General features: G+C 36.2%; 1 protein-coding gene across 1 annotated transcript; it reads left to right on the top strand.

Moving 5' to 3' along the window:
- Nucleotides 1–6087: 6087 nt before the first annotated feature.
- On the top strand, nucleotides 6088–11418 carry LOC140154556 (uncharacterized). The gene is made up of 6 exons (XM_072177122.1): nucleotides 6088–6164; nucleotides 6903–7121; nucleotides 8137–8649; nucleotides 9189–9302; nucleotides 10174–10461; nucleotides 11202–11418. Exons 1-6 carry the CDS (start codon nucleotides 6098–6100, stop codon nucleotides 11372–11374), a joined length of 1374 nt encoding a protein of 457 aa, XP_072033223.1. The 5' UTR covers nucleotides 6088–6097; the 3' UTR covers nucleotides 11375–11418.
- Nucleotides 11419–12402: the final 984 nt, after the last annotated feature.

Below are 12402 nucleotides of genomic sequence, written 5' to 3'. Positions count from 1 at the left end.
ACGTTAACTAGGCAATGTACTATTACCTATAACATACACTAAAACACCAAAGTACGCATATTTCCAAACATCTAAATTAGCTAAAAATTTAGGACATGTTACAAAACTATATTTTCTAGAATTTTAGAAGAGTACTTTTAATATTGGCCGGTTATTTTTCACACAGCGACGTTAACTAGGCTTCTAGGCCCATACTTCTAACGTAAGCTATTTGTAGAGGTCACGCGTCAATGGTAAGAGCACTGTGTATTGTGTATAGGAAAACGGACAGTAACTGCAGTATGGAGCTACTCCTTTTCACTTTAAAATAAATTTTCTCGGTCAAATGAAAAACAATAGTTTTATCTGAAAAACCAATGATGCTTGATATTGTATTTTTTAAAATCCTGGTGTTAAAATCGGGCGTGAAATTTGGTCTTCTAAGATTTTCGATTTTGACTGATTTAACATGGATAAAGATAAAAATTTATCACCGTGTCTCAATCAAAGCAGTTTATAGAAAACACATTCATAGAATGCAGGCGTGAATTTTAACAAATAATTCGCCTGTAAACTCGGACCACTTCTACTCATAATATCATAGCAAAGGTTATCACGCACAGCGTCATCACCCCTATATCTTCGTGTCAAAAATTGCCGTGATAGTACGGCGAATCCTCGTTTTTCAACAGTTACGCATGGCGATTTTGTTCGAGATAGGCCGAGCGGCTCAGGCTAAGTATACCATTTACACGATATGAGATACCACGAAAAGTAAAAATGCATTTTATCCATAACGATCCTCTCGTGGCAGTGTATGCGGTTCTCATGAATATTAGTAGTTGGCAAACAGGTCAATGGTGCTTCAATTGTATTGGCTGTGGACGGCGATATGTAAATTGGGTGATGATGTCACAGCTCATTATAGTTCGTCACTCGGTCTGTGGTAACTTATTGTAATGCAAATGTTATCGAATTGGACTAGCCGATCGTAAGTAAAGATTATAGTATTCCGCCTGTAACCATGTAAACACGTTTTTAATCAAAAGCTCTGTAAAACAATGGGTAAAAATATTGAGAAATCCGTTCCTTAAATGCAGGTATTTTGACATTTTAATCGTCTTTTTCGTTAAAAAAATAAAGTGGGACAATTTGTAATTTTAGATTGACAAAATACCAAATGGAAATAGACGTTTTCGAGCGTGTAAAATCACGTTGAATTGTCTGCATTGATAAGGTTCATAAAGGTATACGATGTTCACCAAAATAACAAATAAACACCGTAATTATTTCTTTAGGGTGTCTGACACAGCTACGCGAAATTATAGGCAAACCGACCCTCGTGAAATGCCTGTAATCATGCCTTCCAAAAAACAAAACGTGAACCAAAATGCACCATTGAATATACAAGCCTATTTTAAGAGTTTCCCATGAGCTTACTATAATAATTTAATCTGTAGAGCTTAAGGCGGTACTACACCCCTTGATAAATTTGTGACTATTGTTGCATTTTTCTCAAAAACTAATAAAACACTGGTATCAAAAGTTATGTATATTATAGGGGCAAGGAATCCAGTTACTACACTGGAATTTCAGTGACTCAAGACAAGTAGTTATTGATTTATTGATCAAATATTGGTTTTCCCTCATTTTTGACTGTAACTCCACAACTGTTGTCTGTGCTGAAATAAAATTTTCAGTGCAGTATAAAGTTGTAGTCCTTGCCCCTATAATATACATATCTTACTTATCACCAATGCGCTATAATTTTTGAGAAAAATGCAAAAATAGGCACAAATTTGGCCAGGGGTGTAGTACCACCTTAATTCTCCTTCATTTGCACCATAAATTTTGTACCTAAAATCTAATTTTTTGAAAAAATAATCTCATCTGTTAATGAACAAAGATGATGTGGACGTCATTTTTGCCGACCAAGTATCAAATTGATTTTACCAGCGGTTATTAGACTACAAAGCTATATATTACATATAGCAGTACCTCATTAGATGATTGAAAGAAATTTCCCATGCGTGTGTTGTTGGTAGCAACGGATACCAGTCGCGTTGATATTTCATTTGAGTCCTCTTGTCTTTGCTTAACACATGAACATTAATTTCACATCCATCTCTGCATAACCAACCAATGTAAATGGAATACATTGTTGGGAAAGGGTGAGTATTTTACTGTTGTGGTCTAAATCTTGAAGTGCATTTTGTAAACAAAACATTATGTTAAAACATATTAGTATTATGCAACTTTTCTCTTTTATGGAGCTACATTTGCCTGTGTGTGTTTTGTTCAAGGGATGGGGTATTGTGGGACATTAGAGCACATCAGATGTCATGTCAAAAGGAGATACTTTTGGACAGGTTATAAATTTTGAGGTTTTTACATATCTTAAAGAGAGAGATATTTTGCTCCACAATGCCGTTTTCCCCAATTTAATCTGACATTCCTAAGCGAAGATATTGAGTTCGTAAGTTATGGTATTATAAAATTGGAAATTAAGATATCGGCCTTTGAAAATATTATTGACAGTGTTGAGAGTAGGAATTACCTTGAAAAATGTCTCAAAAAATACAAGATGCCAGTTATATTCGGGTCTGAAACTATCAGACAATATTTGTAACATTAATAACATCACAAATTCGCAACAAACCGAAATTGTGAAAAAAATCACCCCCGGCAGATTTTTGACTATTTCTCCATTTACGATTCTGCCCAAAAGTGTCTCCTTTTGACATGACACGTCTCATATATCGAATTGCATTCTGAATACGAAGAATGTCCTTCTGATATCAAATAATTTTGATTTTTTGAAATTTGCAATGTAATACACATTTTATGGCAAATGATTAAAAATTGATATTTTTGATGTACTCGAATTAAACTTTACAAACCTGATGACTTATACTTTAAGTATATGTAGGTGGGATGAAATGCCGACGATCAATTGAAAATTTTGACCTTTCGTATTGAAGATATGGATTTTTTTTCCCAAAAAAAAAAAAAAAAAAAAAATTAGGTCTTTTTGAGAAAAAATCCATATCTTCAATATGAAAGGTCAAAATTTCAATTGATCGTCGGCTTTTCCTTCCAGCTACATACACTTTAAGAATATACCATTAGATTTATAAAATTTACTTCGAGGACTGTTATATATCAAAAATGTGAAAAAATATCAAATTTTAATCATTTGTCATAAAATTTGTATTATATCATGAATTTCAAAAAATGAAAATTATTTGATATCAGAAAGACATTCTACGTATTCAGAATGCAATTCGATATGTCTGATGTGCTCTCATGTCCAACAAAAACTGTCGAAACGCTCAAAACGCTCATTCTAGATCCCTTAATTCTCCTTCATTTGCACCATAAATTTTGAACAAATGATCTCATCCGTTAATGAACAAAGATGGCGTGGACGTCATTTTTGCCGACCAAGTATCAAATTAATTTTACCAGCGGTTATTAGACTACAAAGTAGTACCTCTTTAGACGATTGAAAGAAATTTCCCATGCGTGTGTTGTTGGTAGCAACGGATACCAGTCGCGTTGATATTTCATTTGAGTCCTCTTGTCTTTGTTTAACACATGAACATTAATTTCGCATCCATCTCTGCATAACCAACCAATTTAAATGGAATACATTGTTGGGAAAGAGTGAGTATTTTACTGTTGTGGTCTAAATCTTGAAGTGCATTTTGTAAACAAAACATATGTTAAGGGGGTACTACACCCCTGTGGTAAATTTGTGACTATTTTTGAATTTTTCTCAAAAAATAATAACACACTAGTAACAAAAGTTATATAAATGTATATTATTGGGGCAAGGAATCCAATTACTACACTGAAATTTCAGTGACTCAAGACAAGCGGTTCAGTATATATATGATAGGAAACGAGGTACATCCTAGCGGTACCTTATTTCTGATCATAAATAACAAATCGCTTGTCTTGGGTCACTGAAATTCCACTGTAGTAATTGGATTCCTAGCCCGTATAATATACATAACTTTTGTTACCACTGTGTTATTAGTTTTTGAGAAAAATGCAAAAATAGACACAAATTTATCGAGGGGTGTAGTACCCCCTTAAAACATATTAGTATTATGTAACTTTTCTCTTTATGGAGCTACATTTGCCTTTGTGTATTTTGTTTAAGATTGATAGTAGTATTATTCATAATTTCCCCTTCTAATTGATCATGTTGATGGTCTTGTTTGTTTCAGAGTAAGAATATACAGCAATTATTGATTTCGCAGTACTTATACGCTATTATACGTTTAATACCGGATAATCGGACTCGCTAAACACGGTCAACCTACTGGTTAATTTATGTATGGCTTGTTATTGCGCTTTTTATGATATCTACTGTATTTTCTACAGTTATTATTAGTGTAAGTGCTCCCAGGGTTGCCGTTTGCTCACTCGTGCATTCAGGCCTGCTGCTTTGTTATTGCTTTCCTGGTCCTAGGGAAATTTTAAGCCTACAGCGAGTTTGCTTATTAACATGATTAATTGCATTCAAAATGGTAATCACTAGCTTACTATTGTTATCAAAGGCTAATTTAGTCATTTAATTATATTAAGTGCAGGGACCGATCGGTACGTGTTGAAATCAGCAAAATTATGAAGTAGACCTTTTTACTTTAAAATTCACTTTCTTCGCAAAATGAAAACATTTATTGAGGGTTCTGGTAAGGTTTGGGAAAAAATGGCCAAAGTGGGAGGAGCCTCCTATGTTGACTGTGAATTTCTGCCTAGAAATATTGATCACAGGTAAAAACGTGTGAATCAGTAAACTCTCCAGTTTTATATTTTAGCCCCTTTGCCCATAGGAAATTATGAAAATTAGGCTGGTATATTTGATGTTGCATTTTAGCTCAACCTTTTGTGCAGACACGAGACTTCATACATTTCCCGTTAGCCGATTTCCCTCTAACTTTGCCTTGGTGTGTTGAAAACTCCAAATAAATAATTCTGGTACTTACTCTCAACTTTGGAGAAGGCATATGCCTTAATGAATCTCGTTAATGCAGACAATTCGAAGTGATCTTCCAAGCTCGGAAACGTCTATTTCTACTTGCTATTTTGTCAATCAAAATTCACAAATTGTCCCACTTTTTTTTTTAACGAAAAAGACTTCTACAACCACTCTGCCAGCGACGAAAACCAAATTTGCGTCCAGTTTAGTGCTGGGTTCTGCTCATACATATCATATCTACGCAATTGATGTTACGGAATTTTTGAGCATAAATTCCTTGGTTATAAGATTACCTCTTCAACGTCTCGCCACGAAACACGTAAGAAGGCCAAACACAAGCCTTGCTCTGTGGTTTCTATCATACTCACGATTGGTATCTTGTGTTAGTATTGTTCCATATTTCGCTGGTAAAAGTTCAATGCAACACTTCATAACTGAAACTCTGTTATTAACTCGATTCAATATCGATTGGTTTCATCGTTTCAAGGGCTCTCAATGTGAACTGAACTTAGTCTCAGCTGGGGATATTCTTTGCAAAGTGTTCATACGTCGTACATTGTCGCTTCAGTTCGCGACTAAATCGCATGGACCGGTTTATAGTTATTCCATATTCCGTTATTCTACTGTCCAATAGCCTTATTGTGAAGTGGCAGGAGATTTAAAAGCACAGGCCCTGGACAAAATTTAATACAATTTGACACCATTTTAATTATAATCGGAGCATTTTTCAAATGAGGACCCCTATAAGCCAAAAGTTTGACCTTTGACCTTTTTTGCCTATAATTCAAAAAGTGCACAATACGTCTGAGACATGTCAATCTTTATTTTTTCTGAATCCTTACGATTAGAGAAATACAGTGGTATGTATTTTAAACAGATCTTTGACCAAATTTAAAATTTCACCCCTGTATAAGCGGCCATTTTGAATTTATGCAAATTAGGCACTGTTCCACTTACTAAGTTGAATTTCCGGGACTTTTGATATGTTTTTGTATGAGCTTGTGGGAAATGAATGCATGTGAAATGGAATATGGTGCAATTTGCAGTGGCGTACCGTGGGCGCTCCTACCCACATTTTGTCATTTGCATTAATAAGAACTTTCCCCCTTCTGTTTCAGCTCTTAAATCATGTGGGTGTCGCACGTGGATAATCAGTACGTTGTGCTGATAGTGCAACTGATCTGTGTTCTGTCAGGTAAGATCTGCACATACACACCCCCACCCCCCCCCACACACACACCACCTGCCCCCACCCCACCCCCTCACACCCCACACATCCCATTCCCACCCCGACATTTCAATTCGAGGGCCTATTTTTTCACAATTTACAGTAAAAGTTTTATTTATTATAAACCTCTAACTTCGAGGAGGAAAATGTGTCAAATAAAAGGGGATATATCATGCCTTTTGGCGGAACTCATAACCATTGCACCTTTTGCGTAGTAGCACACTAGTAATAAAATACTTTGTGTACAAAATGAGCTCTATTCGAATGGCTCTACCTACCTTACAAAGCGACTCAGAAACAAACAAATAAGCAAGTAAACATGGTAAACAAACAAAAAGAAATACTACACGAAAAAAAAAAAAAAAAAATTATATGACCATTGAATGTTCGAGCTACTGGACCACAAAGACTATAAACTTTGTTCACCTCATTTCAGAATAATACCACTCGTGATTTTACCTAGAAACTGGCGACTTGAGAAATACATTAAAATTCTGAATAAAGACCTATATCTTTCTCAATCTCGCCAGATGCTTAGATTCAGGCCAACATTTAATACCTGGCACAAAATCTGCCCAATTTTGTTGGTTTTTAATATTGTTTATCAGTATTGGCATAATATAAAACCACTGCAGATCGAGACGAGAGCCCTCGAGAGACCTTATTTGGGTATTAGTGAAATCTTCAAAATCTTTTCACTTTCAGAAAACATGATTCTTGTTCGAGCACATTATACGTGTGAAGTTGGTCAAGAGAAAAACCAGGATAATGATTTACGACATGTTCTGCCTTGTTCTGACTTATGCCGCTGTACAAAGGTCAGATATGGAGGGTTCAATGCAGACGCACCAGTGTATGTTGAGAAACCATTGGTTGGTGACAATATCGACGAGATCAGGGATCATTATGATTTGAACTGCATAGGTAATTTCCAATTGTTACTGCTTTAACCTGTTTGATAGCTGTTTATCCTTTGTTATTTTCAAACACCATCACCATCACTGGGAGGCTAGTGCGCAGGTCTCTGCCAAAACAATAATATTTATTACTCTCTCATGGCAGATATTATTTTTTTTTACAATAGAGTTTGCTCTAGGTTTGGTATCATCGCTTAAGGCCGGTCACCCCAGACCCTGGTCACCCAAATAATTTTTTGAAATTCACGATACAATACAACAATTTAGGGCAAATTATTCAAAATTAACTAAAAGCGGGTGGCTGAGACAGATTTTCTTTTTGGGGCCTTATACAAGTGAAAAGCGCCCTCTTTGGCAACTAGAAAATGCCGATGTGACATAATGCTTACATCAACGACAAGGGCGTAATCTTAGCTCTCAAATGCCGTTTGTTCTGCTCAATGTGCTTGTTTTAATCTCGAGATATATTTAGTCAACAACAAAAGTGTAAAATCACAATTGTGCCACTTTTACTAGGGAAGAGGGCTGTACAATGTACATGTAAATCAATGATAGCATCAAGTTTATCAAGAGTTCTTTCGTCAAATCAAAAGAATGCATCAATTACACAACAATAAAAAATCGTTTTACTGTTTTATCATGATACAGGAATAATGATTCTCTTTTTTCACTTAAAACAGATTAACAGATAAATAAATATTTCACATTCTGCTGTAAAATTAAATACATGTGCATGTCAATGATATTATCATGGTAAATACTGTTCTCTTTGTCACTCGAGACATGTTAAAAGACAAACAAATATTGCACACCTATAGGTTAATGAACGCGTATTACTTGTTGGGAGAGAAATACAGAAATTAGACAAAATAATGCACACGCGCTGATGTTGATGCGTCTAATGCTGGTAATGCACGAGCCCCGAAGGGGGGGGGGGTGCATTAGACCCATCAACCTATCATTGATTTACAATATACATACCTCTTCCCTAGTAAAAAGTGGCACAATTGTGATTTTACCAGACAAAACCTCTATACAACCTTCTGCTACACAATTGGTAAGCTCAGACACGATGTTACCAGACCAGACTTCTCGACAATCTTCGACTACACAATTTGCACGCTCAGACATGATAACACCAGACCAGACCTCTAGACAACCTTCTGCTACACAATTGACAAGTGCAGACGCGATGACACCAGTCCAGTTCTCTACACAGCCTCCTACTACACAATTGACAAGTTCAGACGCGATGACACCAGTCCAGATCTCTACACAACCTCCTACTACAGAATTTGCAAGTTCTGACGCGATGACACCAGTCCAGATCTCTACACACCCTTCTACTACACAATTGGCAAGTTCTGACACGATGACACCAGATCAAACCTCTACACCACCTTTGACGTCCCAATTTATGGTAACTTCGAATCGAGTGTCCAGCACAGCTTTCGCAACACACACTTCACAATTTTCAGATGCGACAACGAATGTAACCATAACGGATAATACCACTACACAACCAATTCCATCTTGTAAGTATACTCTCACATCCTTTCATTATCATGATTAGTATTTACAAATGTGTCCTTTACTTAGTTACTTGCTTATATCATTGCAGGTGTTGTTCCAGCGTCGCAGTTTCCAGGTCCTGTAATGTTTAAGTACGTTTATATGTAAGGTCTACCATGTCTACCAGATTTCATGCTTGTTGGCAATGGTTTCGCGCTATATCTCTGCTTAGAGTCTTTAAAGGTCCCAATTCACCCCTTGCATATATATTATGGTTCCGCCATATTGGGTAGAGCCTCAAACTGGTAGTAGACATGAAAGAAAGAATTGCGTCACTTTACACAATGTTATATGACCATGCAAGAAGTGAATACATCTCTTTTAAGAGATATAGCGCGAAACCATTAAAATTACTGATGTGTTGTTTCCAATGGATATTGAACACTAATAACACTAACAATAATAGTCAAACATAGGAATAGGGTGTCAAAATATTTTAAGATAACATTTGTACATTATTTATACTTGAAGCATTATTATATTATATTTATATCATGTTCAGATCGAACCTGTCAAGAGTGGAAATGGGCTGGTTTTATAATGGACGGGAAATACAAGATTGATCCTGATGGTCCCAGATATGGTGTGGAACAATTTGAAATCAATTGTGTAAATGGTATGACTTAGTAGTTTACTAACAACCTGTTACTAAATCCATCAATATGAATAGAGTGATCCGTTGTTATGAAATTGTTATTTTTAGTTCTCTGGGTTGATAGGATGAACACATTTTAATCTTTACCCAGGGCAGCTAGCGCACATTTACCACGTCTGTTAGAAGACAACATTGCTATTCAATAAAACATTTGACCTCTTAACCCGGGCTTCGGCGTATACCTCCGTTTATGTATAGGGTTCTATGAAACACATTCCATCTGCCATATTCTGGTGAAACCGTATTCAATCGTCTTCCTGCCAATAGGCCTATGAAAATAACATTCATGTGTTAAATGCTTGGCTTATATGAACATGGAGTGCTTGTTATTTTTACAACTGAGACCTTGATCGATCGATCGAGAACAAAGGCTATACAATAAGGTATTTTATTGCCAACACCGCGGTTAAGGCGCCAAATTCTGCTAGTTCAGTGTTACATCAAGCTACATCAATAGGAATTGGATGGTTTATCAATAAAGTGTTCCTCCGTTGGCTAAACGTAGCATTTTTTAAACCCGAGGACATTTGGCGCGGACTGGGAGGTCGGTTGTTGATTCGCCACGATTTTGTGCTTTCAATGCTTATATAAGGCATCGGCAACACTGACTGAGATCGAGATGGGTTCAAATGAGGTTTTATTGTGAGGTCAAACAGATGTGTAACATTGAATTTTTTTTTAAAATAAAAAAAAAACAAAAAACAAAAAACCAATGTATCTGGCCGGATTCGAACTGTTACCTTCGATCCATTATTATTGATTAATATACAAAAGTGAGCAATTACCCGGTACTAATGGCAATAATTATTTCTTTCTTTGCTTGTTTCAACAGGCACAACTAGAGTCCACCACGACAAAGAGACCACACAAGAAGTTTCAGGTCATGAATCTCCTGGTAGTTACGTTCTTGACATAACGTATGAAATCAGCCTGCCTCAAATAGTTGCACTGACTGATATCTCGGCTAATTGTAAGCAGCGAATTAAATTGCGGTGCTGGGCGGCTGCAATGTGGGCTAATGGATTCTTGTACTCTTGGTGGGTTTCTAGAGATGGCCAGAAGATGGAAAACTGGGGAACGCCAACAGGAACCTCTGGATGTCCGTGCGGGCAAGTTCAAGGTATTAAAGAAGAATATACAATTTGATTGTAATAATTATAATATTATTGAAAGGTTCAGTAGCCTGTCAATGATAACTGGATATAATTTTGTAAAGGAATTTGATTTTGCCAACATTACTGTACACTTTAGGAATTCGTAAAACAACTTACGGTCTGATCCGTCACATGATATTTACGAGCTTGTTGACTGAAGTTTGCTATGGATGACCCCGTTTACAATTCCGGGTCATCGATCGACGATGACGCAAACGCAACTATTATGTTTGAACACAAATCTGCATGAAAGACATGGTCAAGCGTTGGGTATATGTCTTGTGCAAAAGGAGATTGATATTTATGTGAAGACCACGAAGACCAATCAAATGTGCCGCAGACGACAAACATCTGCATTTGTCTTTCTTTTACTGTCACATTGTGAAGTGCCAAATAGTGGAAGTGTTAGTTCAATTCATTTAGAAAATATTTCTCTGTGATGACTCATGTTGATTTTGGCTAAATATGTTGTATTTTCACTCAAAAGAGCGCGTGATTTCACTTGTGCACCAATTTGACCCCCTAGCTTACTGAATAAATACTGCGGTTTTCCGATCTTTTCCGATCTTGATTTGAAAAGGTCTATAAGTTCTTATCTTCATGAGTAAAGTTTTAATCGTACCGATCAATATTTCATTTGCAATTCTTTCCTTTGATATGGATTATGAAGTAAAAAGATTAAAGCTTCCTCTCCCTTTTCGTACAGGCTGCGGCATACATAAATGTGATTGTGACTGGAACCTTATTCAATGGAATGAAGATGAAGGAGATTTGACAGACAAAAGTACGCTTCCTGTGAAGCAATTGCGTCTCGGAGAAACAGGGGGTCATGGCGAAAAAGTCATATATACCCTAGGGCCACTAGAATGCTATGGCTGAAGTGACATGAACTTTTAATACTTTTTTTAAGTTTTAATACTTTAATATTTATCAAAAGGGAGAGTATTCATAAATGTATGATAGATTGAAATGTTACACCTAATTTGTAGTTTAATTTATATCCAGAATAATGTAGATGATTTTTCAAAATTGATATTTGAATTGTGATTGCACAGTGTATTGATCATGTTAAGAGAAAAGGAAAAAGAGATGACGGTGAATGCAACTTGCATATCGTCACTGGGCGGGAAAAACCTCATATGCACTTTTGGCCCTTGAACATGGATAAAGCCTTGTAGGTGTAAACTTTATATTGAAGAGGTTGCTTCATCCATGTTCAAGTGCCAAAAGTACATGCAGGAAACACCTCATATTTACTTTTGGCCCTTGAACATGGATAAAGCCTTCTAGGTATAGACTTTATATTGAATGGTTTGCTTCATCCATGTTCAAGGGCAAAAAGTACATATGAGGTTTTTCCCGCCCAGTGACGATATCTGTCTATTTCTAGTGCTTTTGACAAAGTACCAAAACACTGCTGCTCATAGTAGACATCAGTATCAGTTCACTTCACTACTACCACTGGCGCAGATAATTTAAGCCAAAAACTGCATAAAAAGTAACGCAGCTGTTATAAATTCGCCTATAGCGTCAGATGTATTTTGTGTGTTCACAATATTTCAACATAGAAAGAATGATGATTTATTTACGCGCATTTTGATACCCAATTTGTCCAATTTCGTTCAATATTTACAACACAGCAGTGTTTTTAAAGAAAAATACCCGAATTGATAAGTTGCAGCTATTTATATTGATTTGAAGTCAGCACGAAGATAAATGGAGGATTTTACGTCCCACAATGCTTGCGTAATAACCATTGTTCGCTGTAAACGGCAACATTTAAAAGCACTGTTATTCATATTGAACGACATTTGACAAACGGGGTATCAAAATGCGCGTAAATAAATCATCCTTCTTTTTATGTAGAAATAATGTGGAAAAAAATATTAGTTCTGAAGATATAGGCG

The sequence above is a fragment of the Amphiura filiformis genome, chromosome 6 (assembly GCF_039555335.1).
Source record: "Amphiura filiformis chromosome 6, Afil_fr2py, whole genome shotgun sequence".
Lineage (NCBI taxonomy): Eukaryota > Metazoa > Echinodermata > Ophiuroidea > Amphilepidida > Amphiuridae > Amphiura > Amphiura filiformis.
Note: the sequence above shows the minus strand (reverse complement) of the source record. Positions and strands in the feature narration are given on the sequence as shown.